The 27,016-nt window shown below is 48.1% G+C and overlaps 5 protein-coding genes across 5 annotated transcripts; all 5 read right to left on the reverse strand.

The window, feature by feature from the left end:
• Positions 1 to 4,398: 4,398 nt before the first annotated feature.
• On the reverse strand, positions 4,399 to 6,183 carry F5891DRAFT_1022157 (uncharacterized protein). Its single transcript, XM_041361224.1, has 9 exons — positions 6,074 to 6,183; positions 5,871 to 6,021; positions 5,695 to 5,817; positions 5,603 to 5,640; positions 5,225 to 5,553; positions 5,104 to 5,175; positions 4,959 to 5,047; positions 4,686 to 4,899; positions 4,399 to 4,627 (listed from the first exon to the last, which is right to left on the reverse strand). The coding sequence occupies exons 2-9, from the start codon at positions 6,011 to 6,013 to the stop codon at positions 4,571 to 4,573; spliced, it is 1,065 nt and encodes a 354-aa protein (XP_041228139.1). The 5' UTR covers positions 6,014 to 6,021; positions 6,074 to 6,183; the 3' UTR covers positions 4,399 to 4,570.
• A 529-nt stretch (positions 6,184 to 6,712) lies between these two features.
• Positions 6,713 to 8,672, reverse strand: F5891DRAFT_1127548 (cytochrome P450; the record flags this gene model as incomplete). The annotated part of the gene is made up of 9 exons (XM_041364192.1): positions 6,713 to 6,782; positions 6,831 to 6,966; positions 7,027 to 7,236; positions 7,290 to 7,479; positions 7,537 to 7,668; positions 7,739 to 7,854; positions 7,913 to 8,061; positions 8,112 to 8,436; positions 8,492 to 8,672. 9 exons carry the CDS (start codon positions 8,670 to 8,672, stop codon positions 6,713 to 6,715), a joined length of 1,509 nt encoding a protein of 502 aa, XP_041228140.1.
• A 2,826-nt stretch (positions 8,673 to 11,498) lies between these two features.
• F5891DRAFT_1186213 (uncharacterized protein) lies at positions 11,499 to 13,299 on the reverse strand (the record flags this gene model as incomplete). Its single annotated transcript, XM_041366667.1, has 7 exons — positions 11,499 to 11,510; positions 11,544 to 11,570; positions 11,630 to 11,729; positions 11,786 to 11,953; positions 12,001 to 12,484; positions 12,547 to 13,148; positions 13,205 to 13,299. 7 exons carry the CDS (start codon positions 13,297 to 13,299, stop codon positions 11,499 to 11,501), a joined length of 1,488 nt encoding a protein of 495 aa, XP_041228141.1.
• A 1,292-nt stretch (positions 13,300 to 14,591) lies between these two features.
• Positions 14,592 to 15,409, reverse strand: F5891DRAFT_948837 (uncharacterized protein; the record flags this gene model as incomplete). Its single annotated transcript, XM_041374830.1, has 3 exons — positions 14,592 to 14,969; positions 15,023 to 15,090; positions 15,145 to 15,409. The coding sequence occupies 3 exons, from the start codon at positions 15,407 to 15,409 to the stop codon at positions 14,592 to 14,594; spliced, it is 711 nt and encodes a 236-aa protein (XP_041228142.1).
• A 3,703-nt stretch (positions 15,410 to 19,112) lies between these two features.
• Positions 19,113 to 24,901, reverse strand: F5891DRAFT_1186216 (uncharacterized protein; the record flags this gene model as incomplete). Its single annotated transcript, XM_041366668.1, has 19 exons — positions 19,113 to 19,456; positions 19,506 to 19,568; positions 19,624 to 19,743; positions 19,795 to 20,100; positions 20,164 to 20,602; positions 20,652 to 20,689; positions 20,745 to 20,820; positions 20,869 to 20,991; positions 21,046 to 21,255; positions 21,313 to 22,900; positions 22,959 to 23,233; positions 23,281 to 23,698; positions 23,762 to 23,878; positions 23,929 to 23,968; positions 24,025 to 24,124; positions 24,179 to 24,574; positions 24,625 to 24,668; positions 24,725 to 24,767; positions 24,818 to 24,901. The coding sequence occupies 19 exons, from the start codon at positions 24,899 to 24,901 to the stop codon at positions 19,113 to 19,115; spliced, it is 4,824 nt and encodes a 1,607-aa protein (XP_041228143.1).
• Between the last annotated feature and the right edge of the window lie 2,115 nt (positions 24,902 to 27,016).

Consider the following 27,016-nt stretch of genomic DNA (forward strand, 5'->3'; position numbering starts at 1 on the left):
GCCTAAAGGCCCAGTTATCGTGTCGTTGCCGTGCAGGGTGGCAGAGGGCTGGTCGAGTAGCTGGGGGCTCTCATAGTGACTGTAACATATGCTGGACATGTTGGAGGTGGGCGCAAAGGTATCAAAATAGTCGATTCCATGTTGCTGACATTGCCCGTTTGCCACGAGGCACGCGCAGAGCTTGAGTTTCTGTCCGTCTGGCCCGCATTTTGTTGCCAGAACAAAGTGACAAGGTATGACGTTGACGCCTCGAGGTGCGTTCACAACTTCCCAGGTTCCAAGCTTCTCGAGCTGACTAAGCTTGTAATCTATTGCCTCCTGCCATTCAACTCCGTCTGGTCTGTTCAACACTTGTTGCAGCATTGGCTCTTTCTCTGCTGCTGCCATCGCAAGGTAAGGTGTTTCTTCGTCTACCAGATCTGATTCTTCTTCTTCCAGGACACTGTGGAGGGCGACAGACGCCTTCTCTCCATGGTGGAGGGTGGCATAATAGCCAATGGGTGGTCTTGTGCGTGTTACGACGTGTGTCGCGTGCGAACTGGGATGATCTAACAGCGACGATCACAACAGTGATATCTCGTGCTGAGAGTCCGAGGTCGGCTCCTACAGAAGAGCAGGAGTTGCGTACGTTCACGGAGGCGAACGATGATAGCGGTTTACAGGCAGAAGGGGTCTCAAGTCCTTCTGAAGGTACGGATCTGATGTCAAGCAGGTAGCTTTAGCAAGACAAAGGTTTCGAGGCAAAACCCAGTAGGATTAAAGTAAGGAACATCTACTTTAATTGTCGACCTTATATAAGGCTACTCTATCGTATCTAAGCTCAGCTTGAAGCTGGGTTCTAATCTGCTTATCTATCGAGTCAGAGATACCATGCATGAGGCAGGCTTCTATCAGTACATGAGGCAACACGAGGCTTGCCTTCTATCTTGATAACATATATAGGTCTTCTAGACCTATGTCGTCATATCATGTAAGCGATCCAGATCGCTTACCTAATCCGGCATCTTCCGGACTTCTCTTCTATTCATCATCTATCATCAAGGCCTAAAGGCCCGGTTATCGTATCGTTGCCGTGCAGGGTGGCAGAGGGCTGGTCAAGTAGCTGGGGGCTCTCGTAGTTACTGTAACAGTGCGTGTCTGGCATTCTGGAGCCGGATGGGTGAGCAGTGTTACCTGTTCAGTTGGGGCAGATGGGGAGGTGAGCGGTGTTACCTGTCCGGTTGGGTGAGATTGGGAGGTGAGTGGTGTTACCTGTCCAGTTGGGTCAGGTTTTGTGGAAGGTGCATTGTTGTTCTGGACGGATGTTGCATTGCCGTTGCTGGACTCCCCCTCGTCCGGAACTTCAACAGTCATCGCACCTGGAACGAAGCTAATGTTCCTTTCGACAGATACTCTCCTCTTCTCCAGCCAATAAATGTGGTAACCCTTACTCTGCTCGTCGACCCCCACAAATACTGCCTCCACCGCCCTTGCTTCCAGCTTCCCTGCATCGTGCAGGTGGACGAACACCTTGGTGCCGAATTCGTGGGCACATGCTAGGCTCCGCTTGGAGCCGTGTACAAGGTCATAGGGAGTGTGGCCGGGAATTGCTCTAGAAGGTACGCGGTTTTTCAACCAGACTGCGTAGTTGACCGCCTCGGCCCACAGGTATTTTGGCAAACCATGTGCCAGGAGCATCGCCCGAGCATGCAATACTAACGTCCGGTTCAGGCATTCTGCGACGCTGTTTTGCTGGGGAGAGTCATGGACAGTAAGTTGCCGCTCGATCCCTTGGTCCTGCAGGTACTTATCAAACTCTGCAGACATGTACTCTCCTCCTCGATCAAAACGGAGTATCTGAATGCTCGTGTTCGGGTGCTGGCACATGACATTGGCCTCGTATTGTTTAAATGCCGTAAGTGCCTCACTCTTTGCTTTTAAGAATCTGACCTTTGTTTCATGGGAGAAGTCATCCGTGAAGGAGATGTAGTAGGTACTACCATTGATGCTTGCCATCTGGGCCGGACCCCACACATCTGTGTGGATTAATTCCGCGTAGGTAAGTGCCCGATTCTTGGTCTCGTCTGGAAACGGCTGACGTGTGGCCTTAGATTTGATGCAGACTTCGCAAAATTCCGGCGCCGTCGACGTGTCAATGTCCATCCCCACCACCATCTTTGCCTCTGCCATCTGCTTCACTGCAGATTGGGATATATGCCCGAGTATACGGTGGGCTTGCGATAAGGTAAGCTGTCCTTTCGCAATGTTTGCATGGTGCTTAGGGTGTGCGGTGATGATATAGAGTCCATGGACTTGCAGTATCTCGGTGATCAGTGTCCTCTTTGGTCCCGTGGAGAAGATTCGACACATGCGGCCTTCAAAATGGACAGCCAGTCCTGCGGCCATTATCCAATTCATGGATACAAGGGTAAAGGCCATCTTGGGCCCATAAAGCGTGTTGCGGAGAGTGACAGTGGTACGTTTTGTACCCAGAGGTAAGTCTATTTTCATGTTTCCCCGTCCTATCGCACTAACTTTTGATCCGTCAGCCATTTGAATGTCCTGTGGGGCTATGGACTCAAAGTCCTCAAATCGTGAACGATCGGGGCAAAAATGGGATGTTGCGCCGGAGTCCATTATGGCTCCACAGCAGTCCATAGGTACGTTGAGACCCTCCGCTATACCAGCTAAGTCTGACGTAGCAAAGGCATGGTCATCTTTTGGGGGCTCTGGCTGGGACGCGGTATTGGCCGTTTGCTTCTGCGAACGGTCATTTCGACCTCTCCTCTGTCGGGGACCCTGTCCCTCCTTGTCTCCTCCCGGACACCAACAGTCACTTTTGTAGTGGCCTTTTCGGTTGCAGTTGAAGCAGGTAATCTCCTGGTTCTTTTCGTTCGTGCTTCCCGATGGCTTGGGCTGTGAGTGATGTGGTCTGGCTGCCAAGAATGCAGCATCCTTCCCTCATTTACTCGGACGACATTCAGTAAGCTGCCGACGCTCATACTCCTCGGTGATAATGCTAATTAGTTTGTAGGAGCTTAGTGGGGTCTTCGTGATCTTGGCAGCAGCACTAATGGAGGACAGTAGAGGTCAGTAAGACTCTGGAAGGGATCCTAGGATGATGGCATGGAAATCTGTGTCAACAAGTATCACGCCCATTCCAGCTAGCGACTCTCACAGCCTCAACAACTCGGTGAAATGCGCCTTCACATCCCCTCCTTCCTCGCATCTTGTCTCCTGCATGCGTCGACGTAAGTCTATCTGAACCAATTCCGTTTTTCCTTTGTGTATCTGACAAATTTCATCCCAGATATCAGATCCAGCTTTTAGCTTTTGGACCCTTAGTAGAAGGTGATCGGTGATCGTCGAGAAGATCTGTTGCTTTACCAGTGAGTTCTTTTGCTGGTATTTGTTGATCTTCTTGTCTAATTCGTCTATCTCAGTCTGCTAGGGCGTAGACCCATCCGGCTTCGTAATGGCCTTCGTTTTGGGGTCAACGTTGAACGGGGTAGGCTCGCTCGCGCAACCATCGGTATAGCGCATCAAACCTCGGGCACCTATAGCTGTTAATGTTCGTTCCTTATAGGTTATCCAGTTCGAGCCGTCCTCGGCAAGCTTCAGAACGTTAAACAGGTTGGAGTTGGAGTTGGGGAGCGCGGGTTCCATGGTCGGGTCAGGGCTCATAACCTGAAGAGATGACTTTCGAGCAGGAGACGTGTGATCGCTAAGACAAAAGGTAAATCTCAGTCTCTCATAGAAGAACTCTTATTAACGGTGTATGTACCTAAGACAAAAGGTAACTAGAAGATGTTAGAACATTGTAATAGCCGGGTGCGGAGATCTACTCACATCTCAGTCTCTCGTAGAAGAACTGAGATGTTCATACGCTACAAAGGCTTCTTTTAAAGGTGAGTAGCTTGGATACATGAATATTGAAGAAAAGATTGAACATATATTGTAGGACACGAGCTGACGTCACTCGTTGCTCGTCTACATGCACTCGTACCTCTCACTCTCCCCGCGTCACTATCTCGGATCTTTCAGTGCTCGATGACTCGGATCTCTCGGCGCTCGACATGCTTGTGTGTCTGTGATGTGTGTATGGCCTTGTGTGTCCTTGTGCTGATTTGTCAAAGATGTGGGAACTGTCACGAAATTGGTAGTTTGCTGATGAAGCATTATCATCCCGAAGTACATGAGAAACAGGGGTTGAACTCTGTGGACAATTGCTAGAGATATACTTATATACCCTGCCATATTACGTATTGATATGATGAAGCGGATCGCAATGGAGTCCAGGAGCATCATGATTGGGCCAATGTTGTGTCATGGCCCTCCATCGTGAATGTTCGGGATGGGTACGTCTTGTTTTCTATTTGTTGTTAGAGTGTAGTTGTACTCATTCGAGATTTGTCCTTGTTCTTGATGTGCTGGTCTTGACTAAAGCAATTTCATGAAGCTACAACATACAATACACCAAACCTCAATATTCAATACAAGCACCTTTCTTTCACAATCCTATGCCTGAAATCTGACTGCATCTTTCTGCTTGGTTCGAATTGGCTATTGACCGGGAAAGACAATTCGTAGCCTAAACCACTGTCGGAGTATGCTCAGTCCCTCGGCTTCTAGCCCACGTTTCTGGTCCCTACAATATTCCGGTATCTATGAGCACATCCGCTGCAACAGACTGATGGAGTGCTTACCAATCTGTTATTGATTCTCTGATTCTTGATTCTTCTCGCGAACCACTCCGCAGAAGTAGAACCAGTCTCGAAATTTTTGTCAGGTCGCTTCTTCACCGCATCTGCAATAATATGGCTGGATTCAACAAGAGCCCGCAGGACCTTCGAGTTGCCCGGGCGGGTGAAGAAAACCAAGGACCACCGCTCGTATTCAGCCTGTACACCAGGAGGCGCACTATCCACGGTCATTCGGCAGATTAGCAAGGTTGATAATTCAAGTACTCATGCACGCACACAACACGGTGAATGTTGGATTGCAGGACGCCTCCGCTGAAAAGAGATAACGCATCTCCAATATTGCAGACAGCATGTCCAGGGATGGGCTATCAGTAGATAAGTGTCTGTTGTACGTGCACGGGAGCACCCGACTCGTGCTCACTCGAATGTAGGACCACTCTTCATGACCTGGGGGAAGTACTTGGAGTCCACCGAGGCGATTGTGCAAGAAGCTCTGGTAAAGTTTGATTAAAAAGACAAAACCCACGTGTCCAGGTACCCACCAGGCTGCCGAAATCAGTATGCGCACCTAGCGCAGGGATTTTCGCTGCTTCTTTGATCTGCACAGGAGGGTTACGAATACATCTAGTCTCACTACCACTATGCTCCCCCATGTCATGCAGACTCTCCAAAGTCCCTTTCGGCAGTCCAAGCTTGTCGTTGAGTATATTCAATACAACATATGTCACTTCGAGACCTTTGCGGGAAAATGGTGCAATCGTGTTTTCCATGCGAGCATTTACGGTTGATGGGTAGGTGCGGTGAATGACATGCGGGTATGCCAGAGCATCATCCTTAGAAACGTTTAAAAATTCGACAGAGTCCAAGGTGCCTGCGTTTGCGTCAGCCTACTACTTAGTAGATTGGTCTAGAAATCCTACCAGCTGCATCAATCGCATTAGCCCCTGCTTTCTTGTATCTGATAAGGAATCCATATAAAAGAGAGGCGCTCGTGAGCTAAATCAAAACCAACCCGAAAGATCGACCGTTGTCTCCTTGCTCGAACGTCATGAGTTCTTCGAAGGGCAAAGCCATTGTCTCAGCTCCCATATCAAACATCTCGCTGACTTCTTGGTCTGCGCCGTGATTCTTTAAACTGTTAGAGTTAAATCCGGCATGAATTCAACAAAGTATTTAAATATGACGTACTACCAGAATCCGATAGTCGTCGCAGCCTCCCACAGTCGATTTACTTCCTCCACATCTCCAGCCTTGATGAGCTCATAATCAATAATCAAGAGTGGATGTGTTCGAACATCGTTGGGGAAAGGAGGAAGAGTGCTTCCAGGCATAATATGATCTAAATAAGGATGTGAGGATGGTCATCGTAGTATGGTTAAGAGTGGACACACCAACTTTGAGTGGAGGTGGTAGGGTAAGTACTAGAGAATGCTTTGAAAGTGCTATGGGAACTTAACGACACCATTATATACTATGTGAAGTAGTGCAATCACCACCTGACCTCCAATAGCATCATCAGTATTACCTATAAGTACTAGTGTACGTAGTGACTTTCCTGTTAGAATCATGGGGCAACGCCTGCGTGCGTAACGTTATGTAATCAACCTTATGATGCTTGCAGCTAGCGCAGAAAAGTACCGCACACTAATATTAGAGGCAAATTCGGTAGGGAGCGTAGTAGCCAACAGACGGGTATGTTCAGACCGTGAGATGTCATTTTTTCATCACAGACAGGCTGCAAGTTGAGAAAACGAGCTGATCAAGGCGTACTAGCTTGAGCCTGAGGGAAAGATCCAACTGCAAACCAATATGATGTGTTGTGATGCGACAGTGACAGGAAACGGGAGCATAGCGAAATGCCAATACCGGGAGCAGATATGGGACAAGGATGGATTGGACGAGCGTTAGCCTAAGGGTTACCGACAGTACTCGACGAGATTCCTGGCTGCTAGTAAGAAAAAGATACAGTTAGCTGTAAAAGTCCTTCAGTACGAAACAGTCATGTAGGCTGAAGTCGGCCGACGTGCTAATCATTGCGAAAAAGTTGCTAGTAAGTCTTTATTCCTTGGGATGAACTTGCACTTGAATGGTTTGGGGAACCTTTGGGCGTGTAAGCATGCGTTTCAGGCTCATAGAGTGAGGAGTTACCAGAGTAAACCAGAACTCTCGAACTCTGCAGGAGGCGTGATCTCTTCCCCTCTCGCATCTAGTGCTTTACTGATCGTGAACGCAGTAAGGATACAAGAAATACTGAGGTACAATGAGGCTTCGCCGAAATGTAACCCTGGAATAAGATACCACCGTTCAGTGGCGGCTTGGATAGTGTCATGTAAAGGACACGCACCAGGGCATCTGCGGCGCCCGAACCCAAAGATAAACTTCCGTGGGTCCAATTGGGGCGAGGGACCGAGGAATCGCTCAGGCCTGAATTCCAATGGATCAGGGTACATCCCCTTATCCCGTGACATGGAAAGAATATCTGCGATGACGGTTGCACCCTTGGGTATACGGTACCCTTCGTAGACATCTTCCCTCATCGCGTAGTGCGGAATCCCTGTGTCACTAAGAGTAAACGGGAACTAGGACAAAAAAAGTCATCTGGCTGACCTTGCGGAGCCACAGGTGCCCAGCGGAGGAGTTCCTGGATGAGCGCTCCGATGTACGGAAGCTTGCTTCTGTCGTCAAATACGGGAAATCGGTCCTGACCCACGACGGCATCAATCTCTGCCTGCGCATGCTTCTGCACCTCTGGATAAAGCAGCATCGCCAGGATAAAAGACGACAAGGATGATGTTGTCTGTTCATTGTTTTCAAAGTCACATGAGAAAGGGTGCAAAAGACATCGATATCTTACAGTGTCTACCCCCCCTGCATAGATCCCCAGACTGCACCACTTGGTGATCTCTTCTTGTTGGGCGCTGACCGTGGACCCGTCCTCTGGAAGGAGCTGTTCTGAAACGAAGGAATGCGTGTAGTTACCACTGTGCTGATCGACGATAAGAATTGGTTAGGGTTCCGGATAACGGGAATTCCCAAGACTGCTTGGCAGGGCTTACGATTTGTTTTTTTGCCCAGTTAAATGGTATCATGTCGAGCCTACTTAACTTTTGCCCGAGGTCGAAGGCTACACGCTTGAAACCTGCCCCTGGAAACCATGCAGGTAGAAAACGCACTCATATGAAAGGTCGGTAAGCTGAGTTTTATGATAACTGGATGAAAGGAAGGCATACATAATGGTACGGTATCGACCAACCAACGTCCAGGCTGGGCTAGTATGGCGCTCATTTCCATGCTTTCTTTCAGGATATTGATAAGATAGTCGCTATTCTCGGTGACCTTCCAACCATATGCGACATTAAGGACAACGGCCGCCGTGTTCCTAGACGCTCAATGAGAAACAAGCAAAACTAGCAATCGCAAGAATCTCACGTTCTGATTTGCTCGATGAAATGTTCGGGGTTCTTGTGCAGAATACCAAGCAGTATATGAGATTGTTCGGTTTGCAGTGACTGGTAGCTTTGTATGGCGCGGGAACTCAAACTGGCTTTGAGGGTTGTGCGATACGTCTTGAAATACGGGTGAGTGCAGGATATGTTGAACGGATTCAAGTTGCGCTTGGCAAGTTCTGTCTGCATCCATACCCTTGGACGATCAGAATATATAGTGGCGCGTGAGTCGAGCAATTCAGTAGCCGATTGTAGGGAGCTGAGCACTATAAACTGCCGATTAGGCACGTGGAAAGAGAATATGGGCCCTACGAGACATGGGTCAGAAGTGCCGTAGCAAACGGGAAATTGAACAATGTGCACCATAGCTTTCAGCCCACTTGGCATACGTTAGCCAAGGCTCTTTCTTTGGTAGTTGATGAGCATTTCCGGTAAAGAGCTTTGGACATGGCCCGGGGGGTAATGGTAATTTACTGTATCGACGGCTGTAGAAGAAAACTGTGGCCAGTACAGCCACAAAGAATATGAGTGTACCAGAAGACATTTAGCAGACAACAGGTCAGCTTTTGCAGTTTACGTTCTGAATTCTTATAAGTATCCGCAGATGATATAAGAGCTAGTTCGGCAACTCGATATTTTCGATATTTTTCAATATTTGCTTTGGCATGTTTGCGAAAATGTTCACCGGCATCGTTCCGAGATGTCGGAGCTCGAACCTTGCTTCTCTCCTACTGTACATATTATCAATGGATGTATACCCTCATCTAACCCTAGAGCGGCGTAAGAGGCTTTTTGCTGGTGCGGTCGCGATCACTGCGATCTGTGCACAGTACACTACTCTTCTCATGGCCCAACCTGAAGTCAATGCTCCCCCTCACTCCAAGGCCCCACCAGCGCAGTGGAATGATGTCGAGACTGTTACCCTTGTAGACTATCTCTATGATCATCGCTCAGAGGCTGAAGGGGCAGGCAACTTCAAGCAGCAGGTTCTTGGCTCTGCTGCAGAGTTCATCAACAATCATGAGGCGCTTCAATCCACTCGCGCAGGTCCACTGAAGACAGCGAAATCAACTCGAAACAAGTGGACATCAGTAAGCCCTATTTGATCTCATCTGATCTAAGCTGACGAGTCTCATCTAGCTTAAAAACATATTTCATGCTATCGAGAAGTACCGCAACCAGACAGGGGTCCACTGGGACAATGAGACTGGAGCTGGGATTGAAGGAACTGCGGCTGCGGCTGTATGGACATCGTATGTCAAGGTATGTCCCCTCTTCGTCATATTGATTTGAGCGCTGACTTTTGTCAGGCAAATAACCTCATGCGTCCTTTCCGCAACAGGGGATGGGAGCATTATGAAAAAATGCAGACCATCATCCCATTGGGCGGCGCTAGAGGGCGGCACGTCTTCCGTCCAGGTGGCGCTGCTCCCTCCACCACCAATGCTGATAACGATCTTGCGGATGCTGCTGGCCCATCAAGCACTGCTGCTGTTCCTGCTGCTCCAAGCGCTGCTGCTGTTCCTGCTGCTCCAAGCGCTGCTGCTGTTCCCGCTTCTGCAGGCCCATTAAGCACTGCCGCCACCCGGGGGACCGAACCATCTGGAAAGCGCACGTATCTTGAATAGAACGGGTCCGACGTGAAGATGATAAGCATCTTGCGGAAATAACTACATACTATTAGATACTGTCACTTGAAATAAAATAAAATAAACTCACCGTGAAATCGTTTCGTTCGAGCGTTGAAATCTCTCCGCAACATGCCTGATTGATAGGCCAGTCACAGAGGTGTAAAGAAAAATCGCAAGTTGTTCCTCGAGGGACACAAACTTGGAGTCTGAATGGCCCATGGTGCGAAGCTCGGAGATAAGCTCCACAAATGCATTGGCGCGCATGCCAAGCTCACACCTGATGCGCTCTGGGTGACCAGTGAGCAACTCGATCACCCAGTCTTGCCCAGTTAGCGCTGAAGTGTGATAGGGCTCGGGATCTTTGGGATATATTGATTGTAGGATGCCGTGCGTAGAAGCAACAACGATGCTGATTACGAGTACCATGCATTTGAGGAGTCGTTCCCGGACCTCTGGCCGAGGATTCGTCATGAGCGCTGCTAGGCGTTGGCGCTCCATCGCGAACCCCAGTGGTTGGGGATCCATCAAGGTATATACCCTACCCTCATTATCACTGATCTTGTTGATAAGCTCAAATTCAAGCTCCGAATCGCCTTGGACTTAGGGGGAGCATTGACTTCAGGTTGGGCCATGAGAAGAGTAGTGTACTGTGCACAGATCGCAGTGATCGCGACCGCACCAGCAAAAAGCCTCTTACGCCGCTCTAGGGTTAGATGAGGGTATACATCCATTGATAATATGTACAGTAGGAGAGAAGCAAGGTTCGAGCTCCGACATCTCGGAACGATGCCGGTGAACATTTTCGCAAACATGCCAAAGCAAATATTGAAAAATATCGAAAATATCGAGTTGCCGAACTAGCTCTAAGCGATGCTGTCACCGGTCTGGTTTCTGGTCCATCTACGGCATTGATTACGCTCTCAAAACACCGCATCACGAGCGCAGGAAGCCCCGGACTCTTGCGAAACAAGTGACAGCAGGCCCCGGGGAGCAGCTTCTGTCCTAAAACATTTAGTTCCTGGTGACAGAATGGCGTGGAGACTTAACTCCGTGAGCTCTCTATCTGTGAGTAATGTGCTGTCTTGAAACTATGTTTCCATTTGCTTTCAGGTGGCTTAGTCAGCTGTAACAGTAGTTTCATTAATACTTGCTTCTTCCTGTGAAATATTCGACGGTCCTTGAAGCCCAGTCAAAACCTGCTGTGATGGGAGAGGGCAGGATATGTTGAGATGCGACCCTGGGGAGAAAAACACATACGAACATATCCTTCCCCGCCTCGCCCTGTAGCCGGACGAAAAACATTAGCTGGGGCAGTGTCTCTGGCGCTCCCATGAGTCAAAAACATATACAGACATATTGTAGCACATTTATGTCCTTGACTTGTGAATATGCTCGAATAGTGTCAAATCTGCTGGTATGCTCGAATAGTGTCAAATCTGCTGGTATTTCGTGATATCGTATCTACGACAGGTATTGTAATACACGATTCGAAAGCAGGTAGAAACCGGTAGGAAAAAGCACGAAAACGCGCTCAAAACATTCGAAAATGGTGCGGAGGTGGGCCACAGAGTGTACACAGATCGGAATGGGACCAATAGAAACATGTAGAGTCCAGACATCGGTGTCGAGGCAGATAGTGGCAGGATTGAGTGCGTCCGAGTCGATCATCGAGAACTAGTATACCAGGCCTTCACAAACACCTTTGGTCCAAGCGTTGTCGGCAACCTGCAGTGGCCCACTCAGAATAGTGGCTGTAGCAACATCGTGGTCAGTGTTAGACGCACCAATTTAGCTGCTTCATCGTCGTACTTCTTAAAAAAAAAAAGACTTGGTTAATCATAAGTAAATAAAGTGAAAGAAAATGACCTACCTTGCGCTGCTCTGGCGTCAAATTCGTGTAGTATGTGCAGAACTCCTCCGTTGTCCCATTTGTCTTCAATTGCTTCAGCCAGCGCAGCGCGCACAAGTTGCTACTCGGACGAACTGTTAGTAATGTGACTCATTAATGCACCATTTCTGAACGCACCGTCCGTTTCTAGTGGGACTCGGGCGCATCTTTGCTTTGCCTCCGGTTTTTGTAGCCTTACTAGTTGAGGCCTTCGCAGAATCAGATGACGTGTTAGTGGGTGCGGACTCCGAGATGGGAGGAAGTGGAGAGAAGCTGATTTGCGCAGCAGCGGTTGCGAGTGCAGTACTATAAAACATTAGTATTAAATAAAAACAATCTGGTAGATGGCTTACAGTGGATTCACGACTTTGATTGGCTTTGGCGCGGGAATATTTGACGGATTCTCCTTGTCTTCGAGAGATCTTGTAGGAGAGCAATGGGCTGGCACTTGCTGTTTGAAAGGAGATTGTAGTACTGGGACAACTTCGGGCACAAGCACTGGAGGTGCAGCGATCTCGGGAGTGGCTTCCAGGTCTTTCTCCACAGCTTGAACTAGGTTCTGTGGTGGCTCGTGGTCGCGTTGTAGTGGCTCGTGGTCATGTGGTGGTGGCTCGCGATCGTGTGGTGGTGGCTCTTGGTCGTGTGGTGGTGGCTGTTGGTCGTGTTGTGGTGACTGTTGCTCGCATTGTGGTGGCTCCTGGTTGCATTGCGGTGATTGGCCTTCCAGGGACAGGGTTTGAAGAAGAGGGGACGAGGACACGCCGTCAGGTGGAGACAAGACTTCGCAAGTTGATGATGATGCTGGTGTCGGTGGTAGAATAACATCGGTTACATCAACTGGTGTATAGTAGCATCGGCTTCAGAGAAGAAAAATATACGAAACAGCCAAAATGACGAACCTTTGATTTTCTTTGCGAGGGCTTCAGATTTGAAGCGGTGTTGTCGTTTCCTCCCTTTCGAAGAGCTTGGCTTTTCGTCATCGCTATCATTGTCGTTGTCGTTCTTCTTTGCTTTGCGGTAGTTGCCAAAGTCGTCCAGATGGTTTCGTCGCCATGAAGAATAAGACGATGTAGCAAGGAAGTCAAGTTTCCAGTTATTGTGAGCCAACTTGAAGATAGGATGCGCATTGTCCATGATAGTATTCACCAACTGAGTTCCGGATGCTGAGAGTTTTCCCCAGGAGGATGGCGCTAGATTACGGGTGGCAAGCTCAGACCATGCCCCCCGTAGTGACTTTCGGATAGCTTCAACCACGGCTTCCGATATCGAGTTGCCATTTTCATCCTCCAGGAAGGGCAGTTTTCCGCGATCGCCTGAGGTTGCCTCCACAGAATCCAACCAGTCGAGGTAGTCCGCTTTGTTCCAGAAGCGGACCTTGGGATGCGTCTGAGCATTTGGGCGGTGGGAATCACTTGTTGGAGCAGAAGTGAATTTAGGGTTGAACTGAAGGGGGTCAGTGACAGGGATTTGTACAGCATTGGCGAGCGTTTGAAAAGCAGCCCTGTCAGATCAGTGAGTCAGAGTCAGTCTAAACCAAATTAACAAAATGATACGTACATGATGGTATCACGTTCAGCTGTAACTTTGAGAATTTGCATCTCCAGAGTCTTGCAGTGTTCACGCAAGGCCTGGAGCTGCTGATTATCGTGCATATATGCACTCTATAATGTATCTTGTTAGTTCCCAGACTTGAAAAATTCATCAGAAATGAAAGCACCCGTTGAAACAGGGTCAGCATGGGTTGTGGGATCCTCGGATCGGTTATAAAAGGATCCCCGGAGTCAGGCAACGGCATATGACCTGAAGACAGGGGTGCTGGTGATGGTGTATATTCCCCGAAATGCAGATTCCGTGAAGGATAACCTGGAGTTTGATCTGAATTAAACATAGACGTGCTGTGAAAATTTAAACTTCCAGTGTCACTGGAGAACATTCTGGCAGTGTGATGGAGGTACGAGACAAAACTTGCATGTACAGTAAGGCCAATGATATAATTGTAACTCCGCTTGAGGCACATAACTTTGGCGCGTCGCGTCGCGTCACATTCATTTAGAAACTCTCATCGGCTTTATTATGTCCTCGCCTACTGTCGTTGATAAAACTGATACCGTCACTGTGTGTGGGGATGTTGTCTTCTTTGAAGTCGATGGGGTGTTACCTAACTGGAAGACTTACACATTCAAAGCCTCATTCGATGGTCCTGGAACCAAGGTGTGTTTGATTTATTTCGTCCATATCTAATATAGTGCAACTTTTAGACTATCCTTTTCCGTCTGCGAGGGGGAGCGGACCCAGAGGTTACCACAAAGTATGTTCGTCATACATATAGAATGTGTTTACATTCATTACTCATCTATTACAGCCTGGAGATCAGCGAGACAACGAAGGTGGAGAAGGCTGAAGAAGATACGAGTGTGAAGTTTGAGGAAGAGGATACCATGATTGGCGGCTGTGAAGATGTAGAAATCAAGCAGGAAGATGTGGAACTTGATGGAACAAGGTATGTTATTGTGCGTATAAGTGTAGCATATACTCATGGTCTTTTTTCAGTGCATGTATTGATGGCATCATACAGTGCACTGCGCTACCATGTATTCACCTTCCCCAGATTACTGGCAACCCAGACCCTAACACCAGGGACATCATGCTCGCAGAGATGCATCCTTGGCGCCATATTGTCAGGCCATTCTCTCCATCGGAGATCCCAGAACGAGTGGAGGACATGAAGCAGGGTAGGAAGCGGCCTGTCCAGTGGGTTTTTTCTGGCTAGCCTAGACTTCGTTGAACCTTTGTATTTTACTGTAATTGCATACGAGTCGCATATCGCATATTGTGCTCTTATCATGTACTTTCTTGCAGAAAAAAAAGCAATCAAAGATGGATGTACTCGCTCGTAATATTGTGTGAACAAAAAATGGAATTAAGTGAACAAATCTGTATTCTACTACTCTACGTCTACGTTGTTGTCATTGTCATCCTCGTCAACGTGGTTGATCCCAAGATTCGAGATCTGTAATCCAGGCTTCTGTAGCATAAAAAATCGATCCTCGATGACACCAGAGGGTAGTTTGGGCGTATGCGGAATCATTGCTACAACACTGATGATCTTCTTCACAGGAACAACACAGACATCATCGAGGGGAGAGCAGGATGCTACGGTATGTGAGGAGAGTTGGAAGAGGGCATCGTCGGGAAGAGAGTACAGTTGGATGATTGCAACATCTGCAAAACGCCAATCTGCATCATCAAGAATGTCCGCTTCGACAGCCAACCGAGTGAAGTATAGAACCTCGCCATATCGTTCCTGCCCATTGTATTTTAGCTGCAGTACTATCATGTGAGTAGCGTGTTTAGTATAAATTTAAGAAAACAAACCTGAACGTTGCGAGACACACGAATTTGCTCAAGTGCTTTGAGATTCTCCCTCCATGCTGAACGTGCCACTTGGCCATTAGGTAGAAGGAGGCGAGCCCATCTTTTGATACGAGGGAGATCACGCTCATGTCCGAGAAAGTTAGAGATTGCTTGAGCAGGCTCTCCGGTTGGCAACATAGCATATCTATCACGTTTGCGAAGCAGTGCGTATCCATCTCCTAAGTCAACAGCTCCAATTGGAAGACCTTTGGGAGGTTCATCGAGCTCGGGCATAATGGACAGGAGGGTATTGACTTGACAGCGCCGCACACCTTCTTTCGAAAGGTTAGCATAAGGGTTGGAGGGTTGCCGAATTTCTTGACCAAGGTTTCCGATTGTTCGTTCCATGGTCCATTGAGCATAACATATTGGGGGACCTTTTCGTATTGTCTCTGGTACAAGGTGACTTGTCTGGTGAACGCATGGCCGAACGAATTGGAGTCGGTCCTCCTTGAGTTGATAATAGATCATCTCGAACTCGCGTTCCCATGTGCAAAGAAGGATATGGGCGTTTGTAAGATCTTCGGCAGTTATGGAGTGCTGGCACATCAACTGGAATCCCCGCACGAGCTTACAGTAGTTAGCCCAGTACAACTCAGGTAGGATACCATAAAGTAGGGCGGGGCCAAGTCCGAAGGTGTATACCTGAAATTCCCAGGTCTTGTACCCGGTGTTGAGCTTTTCAGCGATATTGCGAGGTTTTCGATCAAATGATCGTGGAAGATACGACCCTGCCCGCTCGACTTCTGCGCCATGGGTGTCCCAAACCTCTCCGTCTTTTAGTACAGCCCAATCCCAAGTGTTGATGTTGTCGCTTGGACCACAATCAATTGTGGCACGCCAGAGACCAAGTAATAGCTCGCTGAGATTGCCTGCAAGGTGCATGACGTCGGTTGTCATGCAATGAGGGACTCCAAGACAGCGAGACGAATGAAGACCGAGAATTAATGGAGGCTTGGTAAGACCAGTCTCTGTCTTGCGAATCTCCCACTGACGCTGATTTGGTGATGCAACAAGCCGACGCAAGTTGTCAGCATAACTGTCAGATCCTGAAGGTGGTAGGTTGGAGACGTTGATGTCACCATGGTCACTTCCTGCAACACATCGATCGCGTGGCTTGAGGAGGGCAGGATAGTAGTGTGTTCCACGAGTCTTTCGTCTGCCAGTTATCTCACAATACAAGCGACAGCCATTCTTCCCACTGTGCCCCACCATACCATCCCAATATACCAATCCGGGACCATCTGCAGTCGTGAATATGAGGTATAGATCTGATGTGAATACTATATTGCGAGAGGAGTCCCAGATATGCAGTCCTTCCGTCTGAAGCGCTGCGAGATGGTGAAAACCAACGACAAGGAAAGAGTCGAGAATTTTTGGCTTGTTCGGTCCTGGGATGAAGCCACCTGGACGTACGTGAATCTTTCGATAACGCTTGTCTGGTGAGAGGTTCACAATAATCCAAACATACATCCAGCAATCTGAATTTTTGCTCTCATAGAGCTGTGCCCCATCGAGAGACACCATGAGAACGATATCGTTCTCTTTGATTTCTCCATCAGCGACAGCGCCGAGATAATCCCACCCCATAGCAATGTCATCTATGATAGAAATCTTGCCTGTTGTCCGGAGCTCCTCAAGAACTTGTTGTGTGCGTTCATGAAGGTAACGCATGTTGCGAGCACTGTCTGGATGACGGTATAATGATTGCAGCTGGGGGCCTAAGGGTATAGTTGAAAACTTCTGCGCTGCGACCTTGACACGTCCATTTGTTGAGTGTAGTCGTGCCTGATCCCAACGAGATGCATCGCAGATAGGACAATTGTCAAGGTGGGCATATGGGCCAGTATAGGCAAGGCACGTATTAGGGCACATGTCGTGGTCAATTGACTCGACACCGGTATATTTCGATATCAACTTTTCTACCGCATAGAAGCTCAGGATATCCTCATTCCCTTGAGCAAAGTTGCGCATCGTGGATCGTTGTATTCGATTATAAGCATCCTGAGACGCATGTTCAAGCGCTAAATACATTGAGATACTGTGACGGATACCAGGTCGATCGATGTCGATTGGACCTTGTGGTGGGTTGCGCAGCCTGTCGAGTGCATCATCCGACAGCTTAGAGATGGGGTCATCCAATGAAGCATTCTTCAAGAGGAGGATAAACTCCATGGCGTCCTTGATTTTGGGGAAAACTGCGCTCTGAGCGAGGTGCTCGACATCAACATTAGGCTTCCTCCTGCGTTCGAAGTCGATTTCATACTGATGAGCAAGGTCGTCTTGGGGGGGGAGGGGCTCACGCTCGTCTGGAATTGGTTGGTCGTCTGGAGCTGGGGGGACGATGCGGTCATCTTCAATTGGTTGGTCGTCTTGGGGGGGGAGGGGCTCGCGCTCGTCTGAAATTGGTTGGTCGTCTGGAGCTGGGGGGACGATGCGGTCATCTTCAATTGGTTGGTCATCTTGGGGGGGGAAGTGCTCGCGCTCGTCTGGAATTGGTTGGTCATTTGACTATCAAGTTGGTGGAATCAGTATCCTTTGAGGAGATTCAATGAATAAAATGATTCCTCACCTCAAAATCATCGTCCAAAGTTATTGTGTCTTCATCCACTTGCGGGCGGCTCATGTGCTCTTCAGCCTCAGGTAACAAGTCCGGCACTGTACTGCGTGCACGCTTGCGATGTCGAACACGTTTAGCATCAGATATCTCTCGGGATCGCTTCGCGAGTTCCTGTGCTATTGCAGCACGACGAGTAGCAGAAGGTGCTGCTTCGTTGGTTCCATGACGCGCAGCCTGCATTCTGGTTTTCTCTTCTGTCGTTTCGGCCTGTTGAAGGTGCTCATACCATGTTGTTCTCGAGATTGTGTGGGGCCGACCGAAGTTGTGCTTGCTACAGATGCATATGAATTTAGCTGCGCTAGCAGATTGCTCCGAATTCGAGCTTGACGGTAGCATATAGAATACTAGTAGTTTGACCTTAGATGTCAAAATCGACGCAAGTATAGCATAATACTACATACCTAGTGTGAGAGAAACACTTCGATGCAGGTAGTACAAGCAGACGACGTAATGTTACAATGCGAAGTTTGCGTGTTTGGATGTAAAAACGTTGTGATGTATAGCATTCGTGCAGTCGCAACGTGTTGCACTCAAGGATTACCGATTTCGACAGAGAGAAGCACATTTCGACATAGTACTAATATGGTAAGTCACATTTCAACGTATCCTGCCCTCTCCCGTCACAGCAGGTTTTGACTGGGCTTGAAGCTTGAAGCTAGATGCATATGTGGAATTTGCAGCCCGAATTTATGTTGATCATGAACGAAGTTCGAGCGATCATGAACATAATCACCGTGACAGTCCCAAGATTTGTCATATGTACCACGTCACAGGTGCGTCACGTCCGCGTCTTGAATTTCACCTGTCCCCTTGCTATAACAACGACTGTCCTAATACTGCGACTGCGCCCACATCGCATCATTGTACCTTGAAATTTGTCGCCACTCACTTGAGATCTCTTCTCAGATCTACACTGAAACCGTACAATATCATTACAGACATGCCATGGATCAACGAGATCGTCATATAGTAAGCCCAACATGCCTGCCACGATGTATCTAATGACAAAGAACACAGACTGGCGATATAAATTGAATCTCATGTCAGGGACTTTGCAACAGTATGAGCGGCGTTACTGAAACATGACTGTCCAAAGCCTTCGCATGACAAGGAAACGCTTCGACAGCTCTCTACGCTCAAAGATCATCAATTACTCAGATATACCTGGCTACGTCGACCGTCCTCACTACCCAGAGTTTTTCGTCACTGAAAATTTATCGACTCACTAGTACCACTTTTGCAATATGTAACCTGAACTGATGATACCAGCACGGTAAGCATACTATTGCTATCAATCTTGCTCGACTGCAATCAATGGTCATAAAGATACATTGATACTATTACAATCATTAATGCATATATCGTCCATGTCAAAGTTCATGCAAGTCTAAGTCAGTCCAGTCTAATTAAATATTTGGGCAACTTGCAGTCCTACCACAACCGAAACCTGCGTCGTCGTCCAGGGGAATCGTCCTCCTCTATAACATTATTACCTCTAATAACCTTCAGGAACACGCTTTCTAGTGTCGCCTTTTCTACAGTGTACTCCTGGAAATCGCCTTGGGACGAAAGAATATGGAACAATCGCGCGAGGGTGAAACCACTGCCTTCTTGTATGGGAACTTCGAAGCGCGTAGCAACATCGTCGGCTAGACGGGAGCCTGGAATCCGACTCATGAGAACCTGAGCTCTAATCACGTCCTCTCGTGTCGGACAAGAGAAATGCACTTGGTACGTGGCATAACGCGAGACCAGGTTGTCGATTGTACCAACAGCTGCAAAGGCGATAAGATATTGCAGATATCATAATGAAGATGTGCCTACCCAATAATTGTTTAGAAATGATGCCAACCTTATTTGCCAGAGCTGAAGCTTCTTCCATGGAATCTAGACAGCCATCTAAATTAGAGGCAAGGTCAGGATGATTTCAAAGAAAACGTACGTGTTGTGATAACAATTGCTTTTCCGACAGCGACGTTCCGGAGAGTGCCCCACATATCTCTTTTCATCTTCGCATCTACTCCCGTAGAAAACTCGTCAATGAGAACAACGGAGGGGTTACCTGCATATGCTCATGTCAGCCATCCCATCCACCTGAAGTTTCAGAACTCACCAATAAGGGCGATAGCAAGAGAGAGCTTGCGCTGATTCCCGCCGGACAGTTGACTCGCTAGTCTGTCAGCATACACATGCAATGATGTAGCAATCATGAGTGCCTCGATATTTGTCTTCAGTTCAAAGCCTCTCTTCAGGCCTTTGAGACGTCCATAGATCATGAGGTGTTCCCGAACAGTCAACTGAGAGTCGATCGCAGTAAACTGTGGGCAGACTCCCAAAGATAGACGTGCGGTTCTCGGAGAGGTTAACACTGATATCCCCTTGATCAATACATCTCCCATATCCGGAACAATGTCGCCACCTATACAACACAGAATCAAGGAAATAAGTCTCAGAGCGTAATCGTCGTATCAGGTATACATACGAATCATGTTGAACGTTGTAGTTTTGCCAGCCCCATTAGGCCCAAGCATAGCAAAAATAGTATCCCGAGACACCCCGTAAGACACGTCATCGACAACTTTATTGCTCCCAAAAGTCTTGGTAAGATGAAGAAGACGCAGCACATCACTGGAGTTTGCTACCGCGTGCGCTTCAGCGGCAACGTCTTGTCTGTTAGCCTCGAAACTAGCCTGCAACTTATCCATTCGTACTCGCCGTCCCTTGGTATTAAGGAATCGACGAGGGATAATTGACCCAGAATCAACCCATACGAGAATACCGAACAGCACAAAGCCATAAACGAAGAGGTAGAGGATGGGACCTCCAAATTGCATGATGTTACCAAGTGATGCCGATGTCACAGGAGTCGTACCGTCGCAAAGCAGCGAGAAGAGATTTACTGATACAAAGGCGGTACGCATCTGTGGCATGATGAAGGCTAGTTTGCATGAAGAAAATAATGCAACTTACGACACTAGCCACCGGCGATAGCACCGAAAATGTGAAGTCTAGAAGGATCATTTAAAACGCCAGGCCGCAGATGAACATATAACAACGGCTTACGGATGATCGTGATGATGCTGGCAGATTGAGACGGCGGCGCATAAGTCAGCGTCAAGAGATATCCACCCAAGTACAGCTAGTCCTACATTAGTAGTGGTACACCCAAGAAACTCCAAGAGCTCACGATATACATGATGATTTGGTATCCTGCCACTGCTGCAAAAGAGGACAGGGGTGACGACATGAACAAAGACACGCAGTATGCGAATAACGCGCCAACGATGCCATACAAAACAAGGACGACCCACTGCCAGGATGTATCAGTGAATCGCAGCGCTCAAAAAAACAAAGGTAAACATACGAAGAAACCAAGGCCGGTGAACTGATTTGTTGTGGTAGCGAAGACAATGACAATGACTGTAGCTATTGTCACCGAGAATATTGAATCCCACATGAGATGGCCAATCCAAAGCCCAACGGGATTTGAAAGACCGTTCGACAGTTGCATGGCTTGCACGGCTGATCTTCGCTCTCTTGAGACATAGATAGAGAAGAACGCAGGAAAAACAGCCTAAACAAGATATCAGCGCATGATTCTATGTATACGGAATTCTTGCACAACGCGTACCATAGCGGCCCCGAAGAACGCCACCCACTTGAGATCAACCAGAGTCCCTGAGGCAAGATGAGGGAAAGCAGCATAGCTCGCGTAAATGAGGTTCGGCGTGCGTTCAATGACCCCAGAAGCGTTCAATGCCCGATTATACAGTATATTTGTTACCAGATTCATCATGGTCGGACCAGTTAAACCGGGCGGGGTTGCCTGCCATGCAAATAACGATTCACCCGTCAGCATATCTATCGATATCCCACCAAACGTCAAGTTAAGGTAGTCTTGGTCAATTGTCGAGACAAATGTGGCATTGTCAATGATGTTCTCCGTTTTTAGGTATGACACAGTTGAGCCGAGAGTCGAAATGATATTCGGGGGTGACTCCAAGACTTGGGTACCAGGTCCAGACGCTGAATAGTAGATAGGCGATTCGGGGAAGTACAACGAAATGACTGACTCGTTCCCGAGCTTAGTGGTACATGTTGTGTCCTGGCCAGACAGGAAGATTATCGGGATGCATGAACCGCAAACCGCGATGACCACAGCCAACAAGGGCGTTAGCCAACTCCTGCGAGCGATTAACGCACGCTTATAGAAGATCGTCAAAGCTTGACTAAGAGGGGAACGAGGTCGCCCATCAGTGAGCTGAAGAGCTCCGGGTGGAGAAGATGAGTCGTCGGTCGATTCAGCCAGGGTGGGCTCATAAATACCACCTGAACTTGAAATGGACTTCTCGGTGCTATCTAGGGAGGCGCTACCAGTTTGACGGGCCATGAGATCAAGGAAGATATCTTCAATGGACGTCCCGAGTACATCACAGGACGCGACGGAAAGAGCGTTGCGCTCCTCATCCAACAGCTGGAGGACCTTCTCCACAACAACGGGATCCTTTGACTTGAGGTGGTATGACGCCTGGCTCGGCGAGGAGAGTGACATGGAACACTGGGGACAAACTCGACGAATACGATCCAAAGCTTCGGAGGGTGCATTTGGAAGGTCCTTCTCAGCCAAATCAGGGAGGTCGAACATGACCTGGACGCTGTATCCCTGCCCGAGGTTTGACTTGAGAGCAACAGGAGTGCCCGCAGCTACCAGCTTGCCTGGTGCAGCCAGAATGGCTATTTTATCGGCCAATAGATCAGCTTCGTCCAAGAAATGGGTGGTGAACACGATGGTCCGGTCAAGGCGAACGGATGTCAAAGTCCTCCACAACGCCCGGCGGGATAATGGATCAACGCCGGATGTACACTCATCCACAAGGACTATCTTGGAGCCTCCAACGAGTCCAATAGCGAGTTGCAGCTTGCGCTTCTGACCACCCGAGAGAGTACTGGCATTGGCATGGATCTTTTTGCCGAGATCGCAATCGCGCAGTAGCTGTTCGCAATCTTCGTCTTCATCTATCGATCTAGCAGAATGCTTCACTGCACGCCATACGCGGAGAGTTTGGTAGCAAGAAAGTTCAGGGAATATCACATTTTTCTGAGGCACGATGCCGAGCGTTCCGCGGGGAGGACGAGACACACCACCCTCAAAGGTGATAGTTCCCGTGCTGCGCCCTAGAAGATTTCCAATGATTGATAATGCCGTTGACTTACCGGCGCTAGTCATCCCTGGTAGTTAGCCATTTTCCATTCTGCCAAAGGTGAAACAAGACTCACCCATTTGATCCCAAAAGAACGAAGATACCAGATTTGGGAACATCGAAAGACAAATCTGCAATGGCAGTGACCGGTCGCTTCTCACGATGGAACAAGGAAGGGGAAAACGTCTTGCCCAAATTCCTGACAGAAATTGCAACTCCGTTGGGATGCGTAGGTCGGTCAGCCTTTTTCTGCCGGCGGCAGCACGACCAAAAGCCTGGGGATGGCTCTCTGGCGTCATAGAGCCTTCTCTCGAGCAAGACACCTAAATATGGCCATAGGAACACGTCAACCTAGACATAGGTTAAGACATTGTACACGAGATATATGCGTCACGTACAATGGCAGCAATAATCAAGGGCAACAAAATTAGATTTGTATCCGGATCTGGCTTCATGATATTGGTCGGAATCTGTTGGTTTTCCCAGCCACATATAGCACGGATTGCGAAAACGTAGTAGCCAGGCGGGAAGATTACGGTAAAAATAGTCGCCGTAACCGTGCTAGCTCTGCTGAAGACTAGCGCGAGGATAGCAAATATCATAGCAAGGAATGTAGTTGCCACAGCCGCAAGCTGAGGACTCTTGCCAAAAGGAGCTGCGACGAAGAAGGACCAACTGGCAAGCGAGAATCCAAATAGAAGGTGCACACCAAGCACCAGGCCAACATTAGTACCGCTGAAAATTCGGTAGTGCCAGATGATAGAAACGACCACCCATGCGGGAAGATATGCTAGAGAGATGCTAATATGCCACGATCTGAATGCCATAAGTAATCAGGGACATGCGATGCATAGCGGGTCCTTTTGAGCAGTGACGCACGCTATTCTGGCAGTATCCAGTAGACCCATAGCCTTCATGTGACTGGTTAGAAGGTTGGCTCTCTCGCCGGTGAATGACCCCGGAAGATGATACGCAATCCCGATATAACAAATAAAACTGATCCCCAATTAAAGTGGTAGGATTGTGAGTTGATGTGTTGGACTCACAATGCAATGACAATAAGATTTCGAATGCCTCTAATGAAACCTGAAACAGGAAAATGTCAGTATGTAATCATAGTACCATGAACGTAAACGACGTACTAAGTCTCGTATCCGTGGCCTGTTGTTGGTTGGTTTCCTGACTATATGGCCATTCCATAGGAGTGAATACTTCCTGTCCAGATCTAAGCTCGATGATTGCCTGAGGTGAATCATTAACACTTTGAAATGAAAAGAGAGTAAGCGAATGTGTTACCTGGTCTAATGCCCATTGCAACGGCAGAATACGTGTCTCGAAATCACTGGTATGACTGATGACGTTGATGTAGACAAGACCACCATCGGCACTGATGGTGTAGTTGACTGGTTTCGGATCCGTGGCATTCATTGGAAGGTAATTGAACGCAATACCAGCAAAGCACTGAGATGTCAGGTCGAAGTTTTGTGGACATTGAGTTGGTATGTCTGCGGGTGTCGCAACCTGCATGACCGCTTGAAGTTGATTCGACGTGAAGTTACTGGTGATGTGCGCCATGACTTGTTCCGCAGAGGGTGTTCCAGTACCATTGGTTCCATCAGCCCAGACTAAGGTTAGAGAGCCGTCGAACTGATCCTGCAAATTGTAGACCGAGATCGGAGAGCCGAATCCATACTACAAGGACGTGAGACGGCGGACTCGAATAATTTGGAAATATTCTTCACATTATTTGGCTTTAAAAGGAATGTCTGTGCGACCGCGAGGAAGACTTTGTAACCGTTGTGAGGATGTATATTCATGAAATTGAGAGGGAGCTAGACGTACTTCCGTATCCGATCGGCAACAACAAGCAGCGCAGGATGTTCAACTATGGCATGGTCAGGGTGGTGAACGTTCCGCAGGCATTATTTTACTCACGAGCGGATGTTTAGAGAGAACGATCCAATTCTTCCAGCACAGTATTGTAAATTGCCGGAGGAACAGACTCCCCGGAAACGCCATGATTGCCGTAACAGAAGGGATGAGGAGAGTTCGAAGAGAGGTTATATACCTCGAGGACGCAGTTTCAGGGAATACGCAGCAGCTGGTATAGCAATCTGGATTTGTCCATTGCAACACACAGGAGACGTTGCCGCATCGGTACCTATCGTGAGACGCGGAGAATTGGAAGAATTTAGAGTTAGAATGTTACAAGCTTCCCCTTAGTAAGTATAGTACTACTGTAATGATTGAATATACAATCGACGTACAGATCAGATTCTCCTCTAACATTCCTTGGTGCTCGTCCGAGTCGGTTCTATCGCCGTCAAGTACTGGTAAGTAACTTGCAGTCTGAACTAGTATTTCATTCAGGACCATTTGCCGCGTGGAGTGTTGGAGGCGGCGTGCGAAGCCAGTCGCATTTTTCTTAGCCTTGCTATGTTAGTATCCATCCGCGCCTAGTGGGTTACGGGCAGACATGTGAAGACAGGAGAAAATCACCGGTGACGTACACAGCCCGTTCTGCCTTCCGTCGGAGTTCAACCGCTTACTGAAATTACTCAGCATTTTGCACTTTACGCCCGTAGTCAACCTATAGTACTTTGAGCGAAGAATGCACTTAATCATTCCTTCCTCGCAAGTTGATGCTGAAGCGCTGACCGGCCGACTACAATGATACTACATTGACTCGGTTGTGTCAAATATTCAATTTGCACCGATTCTTAAATCGAAGGACATGCCGTGTCTGGTCAATGTGACAAATTTTGTATGAAGTTCTGTTTGTGAAGGCCATATATCTACCAAAACTCTATATTTCCTACAATTCAAAATTAAAATAGGCAGAGTTGAGAGACAAAAAATAATACCTCGAAAGTCGCGTTCGAGTATTCCCTGTAATGCCAGGACACAGGGCTACAGAAAAAAGATATGTACATGTCAAACAAGGGTGACGCATTTACTTTTTTTGAGTGACTGGATACCACTAGCCCAAATCTATATGACAGCTCCAGTGAAATGGTTGCTAATGCTATACCAGATGGTGACGCTAACTAGGAGCGTTCAATTACTTTACGTCCGATGCTTTTGGACGTCGCTTTCGACTCACCTAATCGTGACTTCAGTATGATAACACGATAACGCGCTATCTGCGTGGTTTCATTCTTCCGAGTCCTGCATTGTCGCCTTTTTTTGGTTGCCGCCACTTCTTCATTAGGGATCGGAACAGTCGCACAGCGGGGTGTCTCACATCGCGCCTATATGCATTCCCGCGGTATTTTCTCCCAAGAACCGCTTGGTACTATGTGGTACATGGATTGCAGTGATACAGTGCCCACTGCTGTCACCTAGATCTAGTCTGGAATATTCTTGCAAGCAATCAAGATGCGGCTTGACATCGGATGCGCGTTCCAAAGGTCATGTAAACTCCACACAGTCGATATGGCTATTCAGGGGGATGAAAGAGCCTGTGAAAATAAGGAAGTTAGAGAAAGGAACGGTCTGGGCTATTAACTGGGCCTCGGATAACATGTGAGTAAATTGAGGACATATACATACAAGGCTGCCATTGGTGTGCCTGGCACAGAAGTTCTGCTTGAACTCGGGGCCGCTAACTTAATATATAGTGCGCGTTGGTTGTGATCGGCATCGCCTGGCGGCAGGAATCAAGAATACTCCTAAATCGTGCAAAGTGCTTCGCTAACCACCTTGCGGAGGTCCTGGAATGTGGCCTGGATGTCTGACAGGCCTTCAACGTACTCGCCTAGAATTCAGAAGACGAAGGCTTTGCCGGATTTGATCTTTGTCAGAGTTTGAGTGAGCTTGTTGCATATGGACTGCCAGATGTGCTGTGAGTGCCCGGACCAGAAGGGGGGAACAAATCGGACGAAGGCCAAGACCTCAAACGCAGAGGGATTGGAGTCCCCAAGGAATTTCACGAGTATGTAGAAACCCCTTCAAAAAAACTTAACCGCTAACACGTGGATCGATTGGTTTAAAAGTTGCCTGTACTCCGGAGCCTTTGAATCAGTATACGGTAACGTGCACATTTCAGATGGCATCGCTAGGATAATAGATCCACATACAGGACGAGAATCATCTCCCGGTAGAAGTAAGGCAGCTTTTTACCCCTGCTTGTTT

The sequence above is a fragment of the Suillus fuscotomentosus genome, assembly GCF_016647785.1.
Source record: "Suillus fuscotomentosus strain FC203 chromosome Unknown F5891scaffold_16, whole genome shotgun sequence".
Lineage (NCBI taxonomy): Eukaryota > Fungi > Basidiomycota > Agaricomycetes > Boletales > Suillaceae > Suillus > Suillus fuscotomentosus.

Bases quoted from the DNA above. Each gene is read 5' to 3' on its own strand.
- F5891DRAFT_1022157 (XM_041361224.1), bottom strand. From the start codon at position 6,013: ATGCCTGGAAGCACTCTTCCTCCTTTCCCCAACGATGTTCGAACACAT. The intron at 5,176-5,224 runs GTGGGTACCTGG...AAACTTTACCAG, and splicing joins ATACTGATTTCGGCAGCCTG to AGCTTCTTGCACAATCGCCT. The intron at 4,900-4,958 runs GTGCGTGCATGA...GACCGTGGATAG, and splicing joins TCCAACATTCACCGTGTTGT to TGCGCCTCCTGGTGTACAGG.